Here is a 22708-nt window from a genome sequence, read left to right as displayed (position 1 = left end):
TATGTATTACTTGAGGCTGCTTTTTGTGCTATAATGTCAGAGTCGAGTGGTTGCAAAAGAGGCTGTACACATTTCAGTCTAAAATGGTCTCAAATAATTACTATGTGGCCTTTAATAGGAAAAGTCTAAAATAATTATGCAGCCTTTTATAGAAAAAGTTTCATGACCTTGGCTTATAGTTTTATTGAGGTATTTACCACAATGTCATTTTTACCAAGGTTAGGTGTACATGTGTTGCTTCCTCACTAGACTACCATTATTACTTCTTTTTTATATTTAGAGCCTCTAAATTACCCTGCCAGTGTCATGAAAAACTGAATTTGAATTTTGGTATTTCTGAGGCAGAGGGAAAAGACAATCCTTTTAGAAAGGTGTTAGCCTTTCAGAAATGTGGAAGGGTAAATACCTTTCTGAGGCAACTGAGTTTAGTCTTGGGTTGAGGCTTTAAGTACTGCTGAAGAGACAGTATAAGTTGATGCAGGGCAACTGAAACCCAAAAGCTAGAGCGAGGCCAGAAGAACTGGGCAGAGCTTGCAGTGACTGTTTACCTAGTTGTGATTCAAAGGCAAAAAGTTCAGTTACCCAGGCTCCTACTTGGGGCTTGTGTTCCAAAGGAGCTTCAGAGGCCACTTTGAGTCCTTGCAGCTCTTCATAGGGCAGGGTATCTTTCTCAGATTCTGAAAACGCTGCACTGAGAGGAGATGGGCTGTCAGGCATGGGGATAAATTCTGCATTTTCCAGCTCCTATGTATATGAGAAAGAATCTCATTAGTCTGTTTGCAGTATTTGCTTCCTCCCAAATTCCCTTCTCCTTTTTGCTATAGTTTTCCCTCTGTCATGACATCAGCACCCTCTAGTGGGCAAGACAGTTGTGGTTAGCAACATATCACAGCCTACCTGTGAGCAAACTGCCACCCCTTCATCAGAGGAGGAACAGTGATGCAAAGGCAAACTCAAAGAACACAGGCTGGAGTGTCTGGTATGTCACTCCAACACACTTATTCTACACAGGCTATTCAGTGAGCTGGGAAGCTCCAAGGAAGTGGCAGTGAGGCTGGCTGCCACACTGCTGAAAGCTGAGGCTAAAGGTGCAGACAGAACAGCATGCTGCTTCCTCTGTTCACCCTCCTCAAATCACTAGCAAGTTTAGTCTTATTAGACAGGGAGCTTTAAATCTACAGATTTTTTTTTGAAACAGCGTCTTGCTCTGTTGCCCAGGCTGGAGAGCAGTGGCACAACCATGACTCACTGTAGTCTTGACCTTTGGGACTCAAACGATCCTTCCACATCAGCCTCCTGAGTAACTAGGACCACAGGCATGTGCCACCATGCCTGGCTAATAATTATTATTTTTTTGAGACAGAATCTCACTCTGTCACCAGGCTGGAGTGCAGTGGCACCATCTTGGCTCACTGCAAACTTCACCTCCCGGATTCAAGTGGTCCTCCTACCTCAGTCTCCCAAGTAGCTGGGATTACAAGTGTGTACCACCACACCTGGCTAATTTTTTGTATTTTTAGTAGAGACAGTTTCACCATGTTGGCCAGGCTGGTCTTGAACTCCTGACCTCAAGTGATCTGCCCACCTTGGCCTCCCAAAGTGCTGGGATTTCAGGCGTGAGCCACCTTGCCCAGCCTTATTTATATATATCTCTTTATTTTTTAAGATGGAGTCTCACTCTGTCCCCCAGGCTGGACTGCAGTGGTGCGATCTTAGCTCACTGCAACCTTCGCCTCCTGGGCTCAAGTGATTCTCCTGGCTCAGCCTCCCAGGTAGCTGGGATTACAGGTGCGTGCCACCATACCCAGATTTTTTTTTTTTTTTTTTTTGAGACAGAGTCTTGCTCTGTCACCAGGCCAGAGTGCAGTGGCGTGATCTCGGCTCACTACAACTTCCACCTCCCGGGTTCCAGCGATTCTCCTGCCTCAGCCTCCTGAGCAGCTGGGACTACAGGTGTGCGTCACCACGCGTGGCTAATTTTTGTATTTTTAGTAGAGATGGCGTTTCACCATGTTGGCCAGGATGGTCTTGATCTCTTGTCCTTGTGATCTGCCCGCCTCGGCCTCCCAAAGTGCTGGGAGTACAGGCATGAGCCACCTTGCCCAGCTAATTTTTGTATTTTTAGTAGAGATGGGGTTTCACCATGATTGGCCAGGCTGTTCTCAAACTCCTGACCTCAGGTGATCCTCCTGCCTTGGCCTCCCAAAAAGCTGGGATTACAGGCGTGAGCCACCATGCCTGGCCCTGGCCTTATTTCTTTTTTAATTTTTATAGAGATGGGATCTCCCTATGATGTCTAGGCTGGTCTCAAACTCCTGGGCTCAAGCAATCCTCCTGCCTTGGCCTCCCAAAGTGCTGGAATTACAGGTAGGAGCTATCATACCCGGTCTTTTTTTTTTTGGTAAGAAATTTAAAATTTCACAAACCATAAATATTCACTGTAGAAAATGAGAAAATACAAATGGGCAAAGGAAACTAATAAAATTCACCAGCAATTCTATCACTCACAGACAACCACTTTAAAAACTGTCAATACATAGTCTTGTCGACATTTGTATTACATATTTCCTAAAAGAATGAGATCATACAGATATTTCATCCTCTTCTGCATAGCCATATGTTGTGACTAACTTTCCATGAAAAGAAATATACTTCGACATTTTTACTTTCTTTTTTTTTTGAACGGGGTTTTGCTTTATCGTGCAGGCTGAATTGCAGTGGTGCAATCATGGCACAGCTTGGCTCACTTCAGCCTTGACTTCTCAGGTTCAAGTGGTCATCCTGCTTCAGCCTCCTGAGTAGCTGGGACTATAGGTGCACACTACCACACCCGGCTAATTTTTAAAATTTTTTGTACAGACATGGTCTTGCTGTGTTGCCCAAGCTGGTCTTGAGCTCCTAGGTTCAAATGATCCTCCTGCCTCAGCCTCCCAAAGTGCTGGAATTATAGGCATGAGGCACTGTGCCCAATCCAACATTTTTACTTTCTGTATCTCAACTTTCATCAACCATTTTCCTATTGTAAGGCATTCCAATTGCTCCAATATTCCATTTCTATAAATGACAGCATAAAATCTGTAAGCTTAATCTTTATATACATGTACTACAAAAACTGCCATCAAGGTAGGTTATAGTAACTTATAATACATTCACTTAAGTAACAAGGGTATGAGAACATTTTTATCTCTTTTTGGAAAGAAAAAAGGATTAGTGATTAGGCAGTTTCTTTCCAGGTAGAAATCAGAAGGCTGAGCCGGGCGCGGTGGCTCAAACCTGTAATCCCAGCACTTTGGGAGGCCGAGACAGGCGGATCATGAGGTCAAGAGATCGAGACCATCCTGGCTAACACGGTGAAACCCCGTCTCTACTAAAAAATACAAAAAAAAATTAGCCAGGCGCGGTGGTGGGCGCCTGTAGTCCCAGCTACTTGGGAGGCTGAGGCAGGAGAATGGCGTAAACCCAGGAGGCAGAGCTTGCAGTGAGCTGAGATCTGGCCACTGTACTCCAGCCTGGGCGACAGAGCGAGACTCTGTCTCAAAAAAAAAAAAAAAAAAGAAATCAGAAGGCTGGATTCAGGATGCACAACAGTTTATTAGGTACTTGGAAAACTGAGAGACCCTGACAGCTCTTTCTAGTTCCTGCAAAGGGTCAGATATTTTATCCAAGTTACTTCTTCCAAAGGAATTACCTTTCGAAGCCAGCCAGGACAGGAGCTGCTGGCCCCATTACTGTTCCCCATGGCCTCTGTGGGACTGATTAAACCTTCCATTCCTCGGTCTGCTTCCATTGTTCCTCGGAAGCCTCCACTTGGGTCAAGAGTTTCAGATTCCTGCTGACTGTCCTCTTCTTCACCACTGCCGCCCCCGCCGCCTCCTCCCGGGCTAGAGCTCTGAAACACTGACAGATACACAGCACAGAAATAGACAGCTTTGCCATGCAGCAAGACAGATTTACCATCTGACAACCCCACTTACCTTGGAAAGGTGCCTAAAGCTGCATGAAGTGCAATGGCAACAGTGCAAGTCAAGTATTAGGGATGAAATTTTTGGTTTTCATACAAACTATGTTTTGTAATTTTGTATAGTTGTATTTGTGTAGCAGGATGCTCATAATGATAATTCCATTTACCAACTTTGTCTTATATCCATAGCAGGTTATCAATATTCTAAAAGCATTACCAAACAATTCCCCCAACCACAGCCCACCAAATCTAGCACCCATGCTTACTCTGCTTCTTTAAGAGATACATTCAGATTCCAGCATCCTCCATAGACATGTATCTTATATAAAAAGGTCTTTAACATTTGAGTCAAACTCCTCTTAAAGTTGTCAGATAAACTTACCATTAACTCCCTGTCCAGGGAAAATCTGAATGTTGAATTCTTCAACTTTTTTTTTTTTTTTTTTTGAGACCGAGTCTAGCTTCTGTTGCTCAGGCTGGAGTGCAATGGCCTGATCTTGGCTCATTGCAACCTCTGCCTCCCAGGTTCAAGCAATTCTCCTGTCTCAGCCTCCTGAGTAGCTGGGATTATAGCCACGTACCACTGTGCCCAGCTAATTTTTGTATTTTTAGTAGAGGCAGGGTTTCACTATGTTGGCCAGGGTGGTCTCAAACTCCTGACCTCAGGTGATCCGCCTGCCTTGGCCTCCCAAAGTGCTGGGATTACAGGCGTTAGCCACTGCGCCCGGCCAATTCTTCAAAATTTAATGTGAACATTACATTCTCTGATGACTATCTGTATGAATTTTGATAATATAATGGCTGGTTCTTTCATATCATATAGCATATTCCAAGCAACCTTAATTAAGACTAGCTGATGTGTGGTCAGGAAATGAAACTGAATTTTAATATGGGCCAAAGAAAAATATAATTAAGAAGATTAATTTGTCAAAGTTAAAAAAATTGCCTGGTATTTTCTTTTTTTCTCTTACTCCTCAGAGATCCTTATTCTGATGCCTGGTATTTTCTGAGGCTAAATGTAAGGAAGGGTTAATTATCACCTGCTATGCTGGCCTGGGGACTAACTGGGTCATGCTGAGATCCTACGGAAGCAGCAGAACCATAGTTACCAAAGTGAGTTCTGAAGCTTACTTTTTTGTTTTAAATGGCTTTTTAAGATTATGCTGCATTTTAGATATACCTAAGACTATTTTAACATACACGTAAATTTTCATGCCTAACAATAAACATAGGTCTATCTGCTACTAGAACTAGAACTGCACTATCCAATATGAGTTACTAGCCATATGTGCCTGCTTAGACTTAAAGAGAATTAAAAATTCAGTTCCTCAGTCACAAGAGCTACTCTCTTGAGAGATCAATAGCCACAGAAGGCTGGTAGCTACTATACTGAACAGCACAGATATGGAACATTTCCACCATTGCAAAAAGATCTACTGGACACTGCTGAACTAAAGCATTACCTATATCACTGTATTTGCCTTGTGAATTCCTTCCTTCTCTGGCCTCCCACCCAGATGAAACCGTTCTGTTTAATTTTATATTTATCATTTCTTCTTAAAAACTTTATCGCCTTTATGCATCCTTAAATAATACATTACTATTTATTTTACTTTTATTTATTTATTTTTTTAAGATGGAGTCTTGCTCTTTTGCCAGGCTGACATACAGTGGCACAATCGTGGCTCACTGCAACCCCCGCCTCCCAGGTTCAAGCAATTCCCCTGCCTCAGCCTCCCGAGTAGCTGGGAATACAGGTGTGCACCACCATGCCCGGCTAATTTTTTTTTGTATTTTAGTAGAGACAGGGTTTCACCATGTTGGCCAAGATAGTCTCAATCTCCTGACCTTGTGATCTGCTTGCCTTGGCCTCCCAAAGTGCTGGTATTACAGGCGTGAGCCACCACGCCCAGCCTATTTTACTTGTTTCTAAACTTTATAAAAAGGCCATATAGTCTGCTGCAACTTGCTTTTTACATTTCACATTATGGAAATATTTGGAGATGTTCACTTTCACTCCAATGGATGGTTATAATGCATTTAATCAACAAATAGTTACTGAGCATTTACCATTTGCCAGGCACTGTTCTAGGCAAGTAGATAAAATTGATAAATAAAAAAGACAAAAATCCCTGCTCTTCCTCGAGTCTACATCTTCCCACCAATGGACGTTTGCTTTTAATTTTATGTTTTTCCTTTAAATACTGTTCTAGCAAAACAAAGTTGTAGTCGAACTGCTGTGCTTAGCAAAAGATCTTTAGTCAGTTTTGACAGATATTAATATACGTAAACAGAGATGCCAAGCAATGGGCTACTTAAATAAACTATATATAATATGGTATTATAAGTCGGTGTATATGTGTAAACTGAAGTTCAACAAGTCTAGATCATGTTTTCAGCTGTTTTGTTTTTGGAGGTTTAATCTGTTTGACCGATTGTTTATGTATTTATTCATTCATTTGAGATAGGGTCTCGCTATGTTGCCTAGGCCCGGATTGCAGTGGCTATTCATAGGCATAATGATAGTGCACTGCAACCTTGAACTCCTGGCCTCAAGTAATCCTCCTGACTCAGCTTCCTGAGTACCTAGGATTAACGGCTGTGCCACTGTGCCCAGCTTTAATCTGCTTTTATTCTGGGTGTTTATGTGTTTTGATTCCAAACAATATCAGAATCTGGGCCGGGCATAGTGGCTCATGCCTGTAATCCCAGCACTTTGGGAGGCTGAGGTGGGCAGATCACTTGAGGCCAGGAGTTTGAGACCAGCCTGGCCAAAACAGTGAAACCCTATCCCTACTAAAAATACAAAAAACAGCTGAGTGTGGTGGTGCATGCCTATAATCCCAGCTACTTGGGAGGTGAACCACTTGAACCTGGGAGGCAGAGGATGCAATGAGCCACTGCACTCCAGCCTGGACGACAGAGCAAGACTGTGCCTCAAAAAAAAAAAAAAAATAAAATAAATCAGAATCCTGGTTCTGAGACATCAAAGGCTAGAGGGACTCTAGCAGGTAGAAAACCAAACGGAAAATAGATTCAATTCCTGGCATGGTCCGCAATAATAAAGAACCATGAAGACAGCAGTCAAAGGAAATCTATCAGAGATCTTTGAGATGATTCTCCTAACCACACTGAAAGTTTAGCCGAGTTTTATTCTGAGTGCCTGTTTTGGTGAACTATTTCTTAAGACTGGAATACCCCTGGGAATACCGCGGAAGTAGAGGACTCATTACCCCCTAGAATAGCAAGGAAAGGAATAATACATAAGTCATATTACAGTACTGGGCAAGCTACTTAATTAACTTCCATATACGTTGGAGGCAAAGATGATGTACTCTCTCTCTGACCACAATGTAAAAGTCATAACTTACTGCAAAACCAACCAAAATATGATCCTCTCTCTTAACCACTGTATTCTTCACTTCCCAAAGACATTTCCCATTTTCCTTTGGGTTTTAGAGTCTACATGGAATCTAACCAAAAGATTCACACTTCAGAAAACCACTGGTACCTGAAACGTTGGTACTTACCAGTTCCAATGGATAAGCCACTGCTATTGGAACGGATGGTCTTAGAATTCAATACTTTCTCTGAGAAAAAATATTTGGTAGGTAAGCACTGTATACAGATATAGGCAAGAAAAATGAGAGAAGACTAGGATAGGAGGTAATTGCTCTCCCTAACTTCAGACAACTTTAGACTTATAACTTACAGTTTTAGAAATTAGTATCATAAGCTAAGCACCACTTGCTATTCTAATTATATTCACCATCTACATTAGTAACTGTCTGCCTTGGCTGGTCACTGGTATCACCTGGGAAGTTTTAGAAAGTAACCATGTGTTTGAGACCAGCCTAGGCAACATGGCAAAACCCAATCTCTTAAAAAAACACAAAACTTAGCCAGGTGTGGTGGCACTGGCCTGTAGTCCCAGTTACTTGGGAGGCTCAGGTGAGAGATCAGTTGAGCCTGGGAGAGGAAAACTGCAGTGAGCTGTGTTTGTGCCACTGCAGTCTACTCTGGGTAATGGAGTGAGACTCTGTCTCAAAATTAAAAAAAAAGAAGTAACACTGCATAAGTCTATAGGTTCCACCCCAGAGATTCTGATTTAATTGGTCAGGGATAGGGTCTGGACAATGGTATTCTTAAAAGTTTCTTGGCCGGGTTCAGTGGCTCACGCCTGTAATCTCAGCACTTTGGGAGGCCGAGGTGGGCGGATCATGAGGTCGGGAGTTCGAGACCAGCCTGGCTAATATGGCGAAACCCCATCTCTACTAAAAAATCCAAAAATTAGCCAGGTGTGGTGATACACTCCTGTAGTCCCAGTTACTAGGGAGGCTGAGGCAGGAGAATCACTTGAACCTGGGAGGTTGTAGTGCGCTGAGATCACACCACTGCGCTCCAGCCTGGGCGACACAGCGAGACTCCATCTCAAAAAAAAAAAAAAAGAGGCGCTTCTCAAGGATTCTAATGTATGTGCTGCTAAGGCTGCAAACCACTGATCTAAAAGTAGACTTATAAACTCTTACACAAGCATTTATAAAGTAGTTCATAACAAAGTAATCTTTATGCAGAAAGCACTTATAATTTAAAGTTTCTTTTAAAGGATGTACTGAATGTTTCTCATGAAAGCATAAGCACAGACAACAAATTAATTGGTGGATGACTGGAAGTAACAAATTCTAGGGCCGGGCATGGTGGCTCACGCCTGTAATCCCAGCACTTTGGGAGGCCGAGGCAGGTGGATCACCTGAGGTCAGGAGTTCTAGACCAGCCTGGCCAACGTGGTGGAACCCCGTCTCTACTAAAGATACAAAAATCAGTCGGGTGTAGTGGTGGGTGCCTATAGTCCCAGCTACTTGGGAGGCTGAGGCAAGAGAATTCGCTTGAACCCAGGAGGTGGAGGTTGCAGTGAGCCAAGATCACACCATGGCACTCCAGCCTGGGCGAAAAGAGTGAAACTCCATCTCAAAAAAAAAGACCAAAAAACAAAATCAATTCTAAGCAGGGAGGCAGAGCCCAAAGTTACATTAAAAAATAATCAAGAGATGGCAGATAGCAAAATTCCAGGAAATGACAATGTTCTGTTCCCACCACTAGGCATGGCATCCTTGACCATTACAAGACTTACAGAATGGCTTCTTCAGGACATTTCTGTTTCTAAGAATGTGACCAATAGTACCTCAGACGTGGGTCTATCCTCTGTCAAAGCCATCCCAACCCCAGACATATGAAACTCTTACCAACAATGAGAATGGTATGCCAGCCACGGCAAGATAGGTCCGGGACATGATGCAGAGATCCAAAAATAGGCCGAGGCCATGAGGTACAGATATCAGAGCCATGTGGTCTCTCTGTGGGGGTCATTGCCAGGCGGCCATTACCACCATTGCCCCAGGCAAAAATGTGATTATCTAGGAAAAAAGTTAAACAGCAGACCATTTAACAGAACACTGGCTTCCGAACTCTCTGGGTTCTCCATCTTTATATCCTAGAGCTAGAAAGACTTCCCACTATGTACTAAACAAGGGAAAGCTGTTTATTCTCCTATATAAAGCCTAAACTCTTCCTGATTCCACTCGGGTAAAAATGCCCACTCTTCCTATGTACTGCCATTCATTCATTCATTCATTCATCCATTCATTCACCTTTTTCTTCAACAACTTTTTATTGGTCATTCATCCAAAAACTGACTGAACATCTACTTCATGACAGGTACTGCATGGGGTGATGGAGCAGTGAAAAACACCAAGTCCTTGCCCTGTGGAACTGACATTCTAGTAGGGGAGACTGATAATACATAAATAAACACCTAATATTTAAGGTAGTGATAAATGCTATGAAGATAAATGGTGGAGAAAAATAAGTGGAAACAAAGAGTAACAGTTGGGTGGGATATCATTATTTTAGATAGGGTAGGTCAGAGGAGTTCTGACACTTGAACAGAGATCTACTGGAGTGAGGAAGAGTTTCCAGGCAGAGGGAACAGCAACAGCAAAAGTAATGTCAGTAGCACAAACAAGGAACAAGGAGACCCCTACAGTTGGAACAAAGTAAAGGAAGGGATGGTGATAGCAGAAGGTGTCAGGAGGTGGCTGGGGTCCTGCTCACATAGGGCCAGTCAGGCCACTGTGATGACTCTGGTCTACTGACTGATAGAGGAAACCACTGGAGGTTTTGAGCAGTAGGTATTTAAGAGAATCCCTCCATCTACTGAGGAGAACTGATGGCAGGGGAGCAAGGATGAAAGCAGGGAGACCAGTTGTAGTGGAGATGGTGAGAAGTGGTTGGATTTATTCTGAAGATAACCAATATGGATGGGATGTGGAGTGTAGGATGAAGCTGCCATTTATTGAGACAGGAAGGCTGCAGGAGGTACAGGTCTGGGCAGAAAATCAGAAGTTTGATTTTGAGTATACTAAGTTTGTCTGAGATGCCTATAACTTCTTATCCAAATCAGGCTTTTTTTTTTTTTTTAAATGAAACAGGGTTGCTATTAATCATTAAGCCATGACAACAGGCATGAAGGCATGAATCAGGATTGGTCTAAGATAAGTGGGCTATATGGCCCACTCTATATTTCGACATCAAGTTGAGGAGCTGTTGAATAAATGAGTCTCAAGGTCAAGGCTGGTGATATAAAGCAGTGTATAGGGGGAATTTAAGGGAACAAGCTCACTTTGGAGAGACAAGTGAGCCTTGGGGCACTCCAGGACTTAGAAGAGTAGGCTGCTGCTATTACAGCACCTAACACCTGCCTGTGCTAGTCCCCTACTCTACTAGACTGTGAGCTCCTTGAAAGCAGGGGTTTTCTGAGACTCATTTCTATATTCCTAGAGCCTAAAAGAGGACCTGGACATGAATAAGGCCATCAAGTACAGTTCAGAGGAGTATAGGAACATCAAGAGGTAATATGCCCAGCCACAGAATCCAAATTTACATTCTTCATTCTAAAGTTAAAGTCATGAACTACACAGATCTATTCAAGAAACATGAGCTTTCTGAAGCCCTGTCAGAAAGTGCTATAGCATTTGCTGCACTAAATTTATCTTCAGTGACATCCTGATTCTGTCCTGTGTGACATTTCCATTTATCCAAGTCTGACCTAAACAGTTTGCTCCTTAAAGTCCCTTATTTTGGGACAAGCAGAGAGAGTTAATGTGCTGTTCTGAATGCTGGTTTATTTAAATATGGTAACAGATCACTTAATTGACAATATCCCTGAGACCCCCTCATGAGTACAGAACAGGCATGGACCAAAAGAAAACAAGGATATCTCAGAGCAAAATCAACAACACAAAAATTGATGAGTCAAAAGATAAGAAGATGAAATGTATTAGCTGGGCATGGTGGCACACGCCTGTAATTCCAGCTACTTGGGAGGCTGAGGCAGGAGAAGCACTTGAACCTGGGTGGTGGACGCTGCACTGAGCTGAGATCACACCACTGCACTCCAGCCTGGGCACAGAGCAAGACTCTGTCTCAAAAAAAGAAAATGAAATGTGAGTTGTTACCAGTCAAGTGAAAAAAGTGGCTACAAAAATTTAGAAGTTCAGATGATGACACAGGAAAAAGAAAAAAGAGGAAAAAAGTAAGCAAAGAAGGAAGGGAAAGTAGGATAGCAACAGTGGCAGTACAGAAGAGGAGTGACCAGGCGCAGAGGCTCACGCCTGTAATCCCAGCACTTTGGGAGGCCAAGAGGAGTGGATCATCTGAGGTCAGGAGTTTGAGACCAGTCTGCCTAACATGGCAAAACCCCGTCTCTACTAAAAACACAAAAATTAGCCAGGCATGGTGGCAAGTGCCTATAATCCCAGCTACTCGGGAGGCTAAGGCAGGAGAATCGCTTGAACCTGGGAGGTGGTGGTTGCAGTGAGCTGAGATCGTGCCACTGCACTCCAGCCTGGGTGACAAGAGTGAGACTGTGTCTCAAAAAAAAAAAAAAAAAAAAAAAAAGGAGTAATGAACCAAACTATACTGCAGAAAGAAACAGTCACAGAGGACCAGGTGCAGAGGCTCACACCTGTAATCCCAGCACTCTGGCAGGCGAGGCGGGCAGATCACGAGGTCAGGAGTTCGAGACCAGCCTGGCCAACATGGCAAAACCCTGTCTGTACTAAAAATACAAAATACAAAAATTAGCTGGATGTGGTGGTTCACGCCTGTAATCCCAGGTACTCAGGAGGCTGAGGCATGAGAATTGCTTGAACCTGGGAGGTGGAGGTTGCAGTGAGCCAAGATCGTGCCATTGCACTCCAGCCTGGGCAACAGAGCAAGACTCCATCTCAAAAAAAAAAAACAAAAACAAAAACAAAAAAAAGTCCAGGCACAATGGCTCACGCCTGTAAATCTCATCACTTTGGGAGGTCGAGGCAAGCAGATCACCTGAGCTCGGGAGTTCGAGACCTGCTGACCAACATAAAGAAACCCCATCTCTACTAAAAATACAAAAATTAGCCGGGCGTGGTGGTGCATGCCTATAATCCCAGCTACTCAGGAGGCTGAGGCACGAGAATCGCTTGAACCTGGGAGGCAGAGGCTGTGTGTGATGAGCTGAGATCGCACCATTGCACTCCAGCCTGGGCAACAAGAGTGAAACTCTGTCTCCAAAAAAAAAAAAAAAATCGTCTCAGAGAAAAGAGAGAAGAAAAATCAGTTAGACCAACTCAGAAATCTGAGAGACACATAATATAGAGGAAAGCAGCCCTTCGAACCTTAGCAGTCCCTATGGACATCACTGTAGTACAGTTGACCCCAGACAACAGAGAAAATATGCTGTTCTCTCCAGCTATCCAATCAATGTTTATTGAAACCAATCAATAAGATACTGGGCAAGTTGTATAGAAGTACTTAATAATTCTTACAACATTTTACCAAAAAAGTGAAAGCTGAAATGAAAAAAGGAGGAATGTAGAACATTAACCTATCGTTATCTAGAAATCTGGCCTTTAAAAACAATCACTATGTTGAATACATACAAAGTTAATAAAGCTTAATATATATAACCGGCCACCAATTTAATACAAATAAAAAAGTATATCCATAATGCAGCTATACAAATAACCAGTCCACTTCTTTCCCAGCCAAGAACTGAAACACAGCCAAGAATCCAGAAAGCTTGAAATGATATGTACAGACTCACCATCAGTGGCAGCAATGGTAAACTCATCACCGCAGGAGACCCTGATCACTTGCTTCCCACCTAGAGGTCCCCCCAACAGATTGATTCCCAGACGCTTCTTGTAGTTTCCAACGCCCAGCTGCCCACACTTGTTGCAGCCAAAGGTCAGCAGCCGGCCTCGCTCTGAGAGAGAAGCAAAAAGAAACAACAAAGCACAAATGAGTCCTGGAACCCAGAGAAGATGCAGCCAAGTAGACTTCCATGGACTAGCTTCTGGTTGTTAGAATATACAAATACAAAACTAGCCACATGATCCTGGACCTAGAGCAGCTACAGTATCTAGGCACTATAACCAATTAGATCCAGTCAGCGACTCGATATTGTATTCTCTCTCCAGTATTGTACTTTTAGTGAGAAAAATGAGTATTACCTTAGAATACTTATAAAAGGTGCTAATCAGAGACAACAGATGTCTGGAATCATAGGTGCGGTGGTCTCATAAAAGGATGTATTTATTATGCATTTATAATAATTATCAAGAAAAATATGTACCTGAATACATTAATGAGATAATACTAGATGTTCAGGGGAAATCAGGATGATGTACAAATGAAGAAAACCTAATACTTGATTGAATAAAAGAGGCTGAGTTACTAAGGCATGTGATACAGTTGTAAATCAACTTACCATCAATAGCAGCTGTGTGAGTCTTGCCTGGGGCAATGGTACGGATCTTATAAAAGGACAACTGTTTGGCCAAGGTAAAGGACGTTGTGTAGGGAACTTCATGGTATGCCTGAACCAAAATAAAACACAAAGCAGATACATGAGGTAAGAAAATCGAGGGAAAATCAGGTTGAGAATGGAAAAAAGTCCTGGTGACCAAAAGACCTTTCAAGTGAGTTATATTACTAAGAAGAGGGTGCCAGGTAGTTTTCCATCTCCAACAGAAAAGAAGAAGAAATAAGCTCAATATGTAATCAGAGAATACAGCACGTGAGGCAGAACTTTCTGACAACCAAAGTTTTAGATTCTGACTTAGGGTTTATAAAACATGAACTTTCTATCCCAGAAGGTATTTACATAAGGAGAGAATCATTGACACTTACCTTGGTTATACACTCTGCATATCTAACAAGGGCAGGGCAAAGAATTAAAGTCCTGAGGACTGTCTCCAGCCCATAAAGGAATCAGTTTACTGTGATCTAATTTCATCTATAGGGTAGTGTTTCTCAACTTAATTAAAACTCATGTTCTCTTTGAATTAGTATTAAAAAAGAATCCTCTCATTGAAGTTTAAAATTTCACAACAAATCCACTGCTATAATGAAAACATAAATCAAGTAATAGTAATTCTGACTATTTCTTTATTTTTGTTTGTTTTGTTTTGTTTTGAGACGGAGTCTTGCTTCGTCGCCCAGGCTGGTGTGCAGTGGCACGGTCTCGGCTCACTGCAAGCTCTGCCTCCAAGGTTCACGCCATTCTCCTGCCTCAGCTTCCTGAGTAGCTGGGACTACAGGCGCCTGCCGCCACACCCGGCTGTTTTGTTTTTGTATTTTTAGTAGAGACGGGGCTTCACTGTATTAGCCAGGATGGTCTTGATCTCCTGACCTCATGATCCGCCCGCCTCGGGCTCCCAAAGTGCCAGGATTACAGATGTGAGCCACCGCGCCCAACAACTGAATATTTCTTTTCAAACTACAAAGACACTCTCTCCAGCCTTGCCCTGAATTTGTACTCTCCTAATTGAAAATCACTACTTTAGAGATTGCTTAAAAATTAATTCTTACCTTTTCCATTGAGTCAGAAAACTTCTGTCTCTTAATTTTATTCTTTGGAAAATGACAAAACTCATCATATTAACACAAAAAGGAAACTAAGACAATATCACTGGCCAATTTACTAACATTTTTGAAGACAGAATGGTAATTACATCAATATGCCTAAACAGGATCAGTGATTTGGGAGAAATAAATCTAAAAAACTCCAATCAATCAATCAATCAATCAATCAATCAATCAAAAAAACTCCAGGAAGGTGATGCATGGAAATGTCTTTTTTTTTCATAACATTAATTTGCTTGTTCCTATTTCAATAAGGTAAAAGCTGAATTTCATAATTTTATTCTTTGTAATCAATTTATTTATTGAAGTATAACATACTGCAAAATATCACACAGCTTGACACATTTTTCTATATACATATACTTGTAAAACCATTACAGATCAAGATATAGACCATTCCCATCACCCTAGGATCCCTTCCACCTCTTCTGTTAATACCCCTCCTTCCATAAGTAGCCAGTATAAGTTAATTTGATTTCTGTCAGTATAAGTTAATTTTGCCTGTTCTTAAATTTTACACAGATAGAGCTATATAGCATGTACTCTTTGTGGCTGGCTTCTTTTGCTGCACACAATGCCTATGAGACCATAACTTTATTCTTAAGTCAAATTCCATGGTCACTAATAATAGCATCTCAAAGAAATTCCAACCTAGAGAAATTCTGATGATGTGGTTAGAACACCAATCAGGACACTCACTTCATGGTTGATAATTCCTGACATGCACTGATTCAGACCCAGCTTATTGAACTCATTGAGTCCACAAGCCAGCACTTTGCCTGACTGGGTCAACAGAAATGTCCCATCACAGCCACATTGAACTGCAACAATAATCAAGGCCTTGGGAACATCCACCTGCAAGAAAAAAATCAGAAAAAGAAATCCCAAATACATAATTCGTATTAGAAAAAAAGCTCTTAAATTCTTTCAAAAGAGACATGCTGCATTTAGCAGAATGATTACAGAAATGTGAGGACCGCTCTATTCTTTTCAGATTTGCCCAGTGTCTTAGAGGCTATTTTTTCTTTTCTTTTTTTTGAGACAGAATTTCCCTCTTTTGCCCAGACTGGAGTGAAGAGGCGCGATCTTGGCTCACTGCAATCTCTGTCTCCCAGGTTCAAGCGATTCTCCTGTCTCAGCCTCCGGAGTAGCTGAGATTACAGGTGCACACCACCATGCCCGGCTAATTTTTGTATTTTTATTGGAGCTGGAGTTTCACCATGTTGGCCAGGCTGGTCTCGAACTCCTGACCTCAGGTGATCTACCTATCTTGGCCTCCCAAAGTGCTGGGATTACAGGCATGAGCCATCACGCCCGGCTGAAACTACTATTTTCTTGTTTTTTTTTTGAGGTGGAGTCTTGCTCTGTCGCCCAGGCTGGAGTACAGTGGTATGATCTTGGCACACTGCAACCTCTGCCTCCCAGGTTCAAAGCTATTCTCCTGCCTCAGCCTCTTGAGTAGCTGGGACTACAGGCATGTGCCACCATGCTTGGCTAATTTTTGTGTTTTTAATAGAGACAGGGTTTCACCACATTGGCCAGGCTGGTTTCAAACTACTGACCTCAAGTGATTTGCCCGCCTCGGCCTCCCCAAGTGCTGGGATTACAGGCATGAGCCATTGTGCCCAGCCAAGGCTACTACGGTCAATGAAGAGCTCAAGTTTTACAATATCAAGGAAAAGGTGACAGTTCCAGGTCAACCAAACAAGACAGCCCCTCTCAGTTTGTTTTAGTAATAGTCCTACTTAGGGTGACTTGTCAAAAAGTTGAGAAAGAAGCTTCAATTCATTGCTGATTTTGTCTTGAGATGGAAGGCTGCTTGACAGTTACAGAAATTCAACAGCCCTAGAGGTCCCAATCTGGTCATTTTATAGGAGAGGTGACAGAATACTGAGGTAATATCTAGGATTTCCAAATGCTCATATATTTTTACAGCTAACTAGACAGGACTGGAGAATGGTGGGGTGATGCGTGTGTGGGTCCACAATGGATGTGTGTAAAACCTGAAACCTCAACCCTCAGTTTCTGCCACAGCCTTTCCAGGAGAAAAAGAACAGCTGGGAATCCCATTGAGGATGGTCCTTAGAAACGCAGAATAATTTAATTTTTAAAATGTAAATAAAAACTGATTTGTCTAAAAGTTCCCAAGGAAAAAAAAAAAAAGCCAAAACACTGGTAAACAATAAATGGTATAGCTGATTTAGCCAACCCTCCAATGGGTAAGCCTGTGCCCTAGGGTAGGTGGGAGAGATGTGACTGCGCTTTCCCCTCAGCTGGTATCAGCCTCTGTGAGCCTCTCACAGGGCCAGCTCTGGCAAGGCTGAGAGTAATTAGATAGTAAGTTTCATGCAACATGACCGCTAAACAAAAACAACTATTAATATTTCATCTGGTGGTCAACTGTAGAAATAGGAAAGGAAAATGACTGTGTTGGGTTAAGAGACAGTATATTGCTTTACTGTATCTTCTTGAATTTTCCAGTGTATTTGTAGCTATGTGTGACTTTTCTGCTGTACACGCTGATTTTAGCTTTCATCCCTGAGTAAGATGTGACTTCACAATGTCCACAGTCGTTGTATCCACTTTCTCAATTTTCTATGATTTGGTCAGATGACAAGACCACAGGGTGCTAAATCAGGAATCCTAGATTGTTGGTCTCCCACACAGGAAACATTTCAGAAATAAACACCTTGATACAGCAGAGCCAAGGAAAGAGGACATATTATTGGAGTCTGTGCGACTTAGATAGGTTTTAGAAAGAAGCTGCTTCTGATTTTACCTTTTGTGGTGTATAATAATCCTCTTCTGAATCCAAACCCAGTCGTCCTGAAACACACGTAAGAATGAAAATCATTATAATGAGGGCTTCCTTCCCAGTGAAGAGGTTCTGTAAGATTCTCTTTTGCCAGGCATGGTGGCTCATGCCTGTAATCCCAGCACTTTGGGAGGCTGAGGCGGGCAGATCACGAGGTCAGGAGTTCGAGACCAGCCTGGCCAACATGGCGAAACCCTGTCTCTACTAAAAGTACAAAAAATTAGCTAGGTGTGATGGTGTGCGCCTGTAATCCCAGTTACTCAGGAGGCTGAGGCAGGAGAATCGCTTGAACTCGGGAGGTGGTGGTTGCAGTGAGCCCAGATCGTGCCATTGCACTCCAGCCTGGGTGACAGAGAGAAACTCTGTCTTGAGGAAAAAAAATAAAAAATTAAAAGATTTATGGAATCAACACTTCTCATTTAGGGGATGCATGATGTGTTTAGATGCATACAACTTTGAAGTCAGGTTGTATACCTGCGAAGAAGTGGACAGAGACAAGGCTACCCCTACCATATTCGCCACAGCCCCAAGAATAGACTTCCTTGTTTCGTGTCAGAACCACCACATGATTATCTCCACAGGAGACCTGCTCCACTGGATTGCTGAGGAAGAAGTTCAGCTGCATGGGTTCTAGCACTTCAGGGCCAGCAACTTTGTCCACCCCCATGCAGCCATAATAATCTGATCCAAAGGCATAGAGCTGACCCTCATCTGCAAAAGAAAGGAAAACAGAATCCATCAAAGGACTGACTTATTCTATCTAATCAGAAAATTGGGCAGGGCTAGAATGAGGACTACCCCAGAAAATGATCTCACATGAAATGATTATATCCAAGAAATTAAAAGGACAGACTGTGCAAGTCTAGAGTTCTATGTCAGAGAGTCATGTGTACTACTACCATTACTATATAAAACAATTTAAAAAGTGGTAGCATTATCACGTTAAAAGGACTTAAAATTTTAATAGGGCCATCTTTGTTATATAGATTAAAAAAAAAAAGAGTTCCAAGGAACCATAAAGTAAGTAATGACAAGACTAAAACTAAACTTAGGTCTTGATCCTAATTTTGTGTTATCCATAGCCTGATGAGGTGGTAAGATTATTTTTCCTGCCAACCGGGACACACATTTTCTCCTGATCCCACCTCTTCTCTGTCTTCTCCTTGCTCACCACCACCTAATACTATAGCAAATTTGGCATGTTATTATTAATGAGTATATTTGCTCAAGGTCCTCTGGTTCTTTGTAGACTGTCTTTTGTTTTAAAATCCCAATTAAGATTGCACAGCATTAAGCAAAATACTCCCACATTAAATGCACTTAAGACACTTTCTGCTGATGGCTTACCAGTCACACAGACAGTGAAATCATCACCACATGAAACCTGATGGATAGCTTTGCCTTGCAACTTTTCCACATGCTTTGGCTGTCGATAGGAGGCTTTGTCTCCATGGCCCAGCTGACCATGGAGTTTAGTGCCTCCTTGCATGTTCTGTGAAATAAAAAGGTCTTATGACTTTTTTTTAAATTACATTTTATTAAACTTAAAATTTTAAAGAGATGGGTTCTCGTTATGTTGCCCAAGCTGGCCTTGAACTCCTGGGCTCAAGTGATCCTCCTGCCTCGGCTTCCCAAAGTGCTGGGATTGTAGACATGAACCACCATGCCCGGCTGAGAGCTCTTATGAAGTTTTAATTTTTCATGCCAAAAGCTGATCTTTAATGTAACTTCATATGAAGAAAAACAGTAGAAAAAAAGAGCTAGAAGTTTAGAAATTAGAAACAAATGGGCAAAGGGATTAAATATTTTAATAGCAAGTAGTATAAAGACCCTGCCAACAGGTAAAGAAAACTTAAAAAGTATCCAGATTAATATCCATTAATCTAATCTTTGTCCTTCAAGTCTAAGGTAAACAATATATTTAATTACAGGTGATGGTGAAAAAAATTCTTTATAATATAGTCTAATTTGGTTGCTTTCTACAGGAATATAGCTTCTTGAAAATCTGTACTAGAAGTTTCATAAATTTTGGTCACAGTTTCCCTGAAACATGGAAGAGTTATAAAGAATCTGGCTACATCAAAGAGGCTGCTATACAGCAATGAGACTGTATGACTTTTCAACTTTTTTTTTTTTTTTTTGAGACGGAGTTTCGCTCTTGTCACCCAGGCTAGAGTGCAGTGGCTCGATCTCAGCTCACTGCAAGCTCTGTCTCCAGGGTTCAAGCGATTCTCCTGCCTCAGCCTCCCAAGTAGCAGGGATTACAGGCACCTGCCACCACGCCCAGCTAATGTTTTGTATATTTAGTAGAGATGGGGTTTTGCCGTGTTGGCCAGGCTGGTCTCGAACTCCTGACCTGAGGTGATCCACCTGCCTCAGCCTCCCAAAGTGTTGGGATTACAGGCGTGAGCCACCACATCTGGCCTTTTCTACAGTTTTATAGAGAAAAATAATTCTATTAAATGAGTAAACTACAAGTCCTCATAATACATATACATATATATGTATATATTTTTTTTCAAACAAGCTCTTGCTCTGTCACCCAGGCTGGAGTGCAGTGGTGCGCTCTCCAGTGGTTCACTGCCATCTCCACCTCCCAGGCTCAAGTGATTCTCGTGCCTCAGCCTCCTAAGTAGCTGGAATCACAGGCATACGCCACTTTTGTATTCTCAGCTAACTTTTGTATTTTTAGTAGAGATGGGGTTTTGTCATGTTTGCCAGGCTGGTCTCAAACTACTGGCTTCAAACAATCCACTCGCCTTGGCCTCCCAAAGTGCTGGGACTTCAGGTGTGAGCCACTGCTCCCGGCCAATAAATGTTTAAGATACCAATTTCTCTCCAACAGCCTGAAATGAGCCTGAGAAGGCATAGCAAGAGACAGGCGGAAAGCCAAGAGAACACGCTATCACAGAAGGCAAGTGAAGACAAAGCTTCAAGGAGGGAGTGGTCAACTATGTCAAATGCTACCTAGAGTCAAGCTAAGTAAGGACTAAAAACCATCTGTTTTATTTTAGCAATTTATGGGTCATTTTTCAAGACTAGTTTCAGTTGAGTGGCAGAGATGGAAGCTGCACTGTAGGTGAATGAGGAGAGAGTGAGAGATAAGGAAACAGAGAGCAAACACAATTTGTTAAAGAAGGTGAGAGGGGAGAATCTAGAGGGCAACAAAGAAATTCTACACAAAATATACCTAGCCATCTCCAATCACTGCTGTGGGCTTCAGGGGTTTCCTGACATGGTATAGTGCTTCCTTTGTTTACAAAGCTATTTCACAGATAATAGTTGCTCTGAACCTCATGGTAATATAACAGAGTAATTGAGTGACTTGTCTGAAATCATCCAGCTGTAAATGGGAAAGCCCAGTTTCCTGAGTCTTTCCATTTTCTCTCCCTCTCTAATTCATTCATTCAAAAACCATTTATAGGTGACCTAATATGTACCACCCCTGGGCGTACATCAGTGAACTAAACAGACAAAATTCCTGCTCTTATAATAGCTTCCATTCCATCACCCCAGGTTGCCACTCCCTTAGTATAGGTTCAGCTAATAAAATGCTTAAACATCGTGGGCCCAGTACACTATTAGGCTTACAGCACTGTTCCAAAATGCTTAGCGTTCACTTACCACCCAAGTGTACAGTTCCTTCTCCACTGTGACCACAGCAAAGTGGGTATTCCCTGCACACACCTGCCGGGCACTACAGCCGCTCTTGATAACATCCAGTTTTTGGGGGGTGGATTTTCCACCACCCCAAACATAGACTTCACTGGTTCGTGATGTTACTACAGCAATGGGTGCTTCAGTCACAGTGCTTGACCTGCCAACAACCCCCAGAACAAAGGCACATTTAACATTAAAAACAATATCAAAGAAAAATGCTTCCAGTCTGTTCCCTGAGAAGAACTGCCAATTATGGTATGAGAAAGTATGTTCTTTCTCGACAACTTATTTCAATGTGCTCTATCACAGCAGACTTTGAAATTCCTGCCTCAGGGCTTCATCACAGCTTGGCCAGATCAGATTCCAGTCTGACCCATAACACCTACACTTTTCCACATTCATCATGGTAATGATGGCCACTTTAGTGTAAGGGTGAAATTATAGCTTTCTTCTTAGAAATGACTGTCTGAAATTTAAGCAGATGCTGGCTCCTGAAATCAAATAATGCCTATGCTCAAGAAAGACCCCCCCCGGTTGTAATTTAGGATATATAAGTTTTTAAGAGTCTCTTGAACATTACCTTGGTCTCTTTGTAGGTGCATTAAGCAGAGTGACTTTTTCCTCCATCTCTCTACCAAAAGAAAAGCAAAGATACATGAGTGAAATAATAGGATTTTATATTGCAGAGGTGTCTGTTTAATACATTTCACAGATTTAATCCTCTTATAAACTGTATGCATCCTACAACATTACAATACTTTTAGCAAAGTACCTCGATACAACTCAAAACAATTATATAGTCCTTTCATTAGATAATTCATTAAATACCCAAAGGCCAGCAGTTTGGGGCCATTTGCTTTCTACCTCTGAGAAGTGGTCCAGGGTGGAACAGAGAGCCTTGAGAACCTCTGATGTACGTGTTTAGTATCTGATGGACACCTTCATCTAGTCTGCCCACTGACTCCCAAACTCAGGATCTCCAAATATGAGCTTGTTAGCTTTTCCCCAAATGAGCTTTTCTTTCCGACTCCTCTATTTCTGTAACTAGCTGCAACAGCTGCAACAGCCTTCCCCAGTTCTCCCAGTCAACTGGGCTTAAAACCTCAGTCATCTCTGATTCATCTCTTTCCCTTTAATATTCAGGTTCTACAGATTCTACCTATATAGTACTTTTTGTACTCACCTCTTCCTTTCCAGTCTCACCACCTTAGTTCTGGGCAGCTCTACTTCCCACCTGTACTGTGATAATACCTCCTAATCAGCCTCACTTACTACAGTCTTAATCATTTTACTATACTAATTTAACG

General features: G+C 42.2%; 2 protein-coding genes across 5 annotated transcripts in view; both read right to left on the bottom strand.

The window, feature by feature from the left end:
* ACYP1 (acylphosphatase 1) overlaps nucleotides 1-22708 on the bottom strand; it is an 820450-nt gene that overhangs the window by 34568 nt on the left and 763174 nt on the right. The gene's annotated exons all lie outside the window — the stretch shown is intronic.
* NEK9 (NIMA related kinase 9) overlaps nucleotides 1-22708 on the bottom strand; it is a 44907-nt gene that overhangs the window by 5847 nt on the left and 16352 nt on the right. Inside the window, exons 9-20 of one of the 3 annotated variants that reach the window (XM_050798687.1) lie at nucleotides 21982-22032; nucleotides 21366-21558; nucleotides 19089-19233; nucleotides 18216-18452; nucleotides 17706-17752; nucleotides 15626-15781; nucleotides 13770-13878; nucleotides 13104-13265; nucleotides 9205-9375; nucleotides 7492-7551; nucleotides 3689-3897; nucleotides 583-744 (exon numbers count right to left, since the gene is read on the bottom strand). In XM_050798687.1, coding sequence (XP_050654644.1) covers nucleotides 583-744; nucleotides 3689-3897; nucleotides 7492-7551; nucleotides 9205-9375; nucleotides 13104-13265; nucleotides 13770-13878; nucleotides 15626-15781; nucleotides 17706-17752; nucleotides 18216-18452; nucleotides 19089-19233; nucleotides 21366-21558; nucleotides 21982-22032 — 1702 coding nt within the window. The remainder of the gene's footprint in view (nucleotides 1-582; nucleotides 745-3688; nucleotides 3898-7491; nucleotides 7552-9204; nucleotides 9376-13103; nucleotides 13266-13769; nucleotides 13879-15625; nucleotides 15782-17705; nucleotides 17753-18215; nucleotides 18453-19088; nucleotides 19234-21365; nucleotides 21559-21981; nucleotides 22033-22708) is intronic. The other 2 variants (XM_050798688.1, XM_050798689.1) reach the window with 2 other exon arrangements.

Source organism: Macaca thibetana, chromosome 7 (genome assembly GCF_024542745.1).
Source record: "Macaca thibetana thibetana isolate TM-01 chromosome 7, ASM2454274v1, whole genome shotgun sequence".
In the NCBI taxonomy this organism is placed as follows: Eukaryota; Metazoa; Chordata; class Mammalia; order Primates; family Cercopithecidae; genus Macaca; species Macaca thibetana.
Note: the sequence above shows the minus strand (reverse complement) of the source record. Positions and strands in the feature narration are given on the sequence as shown.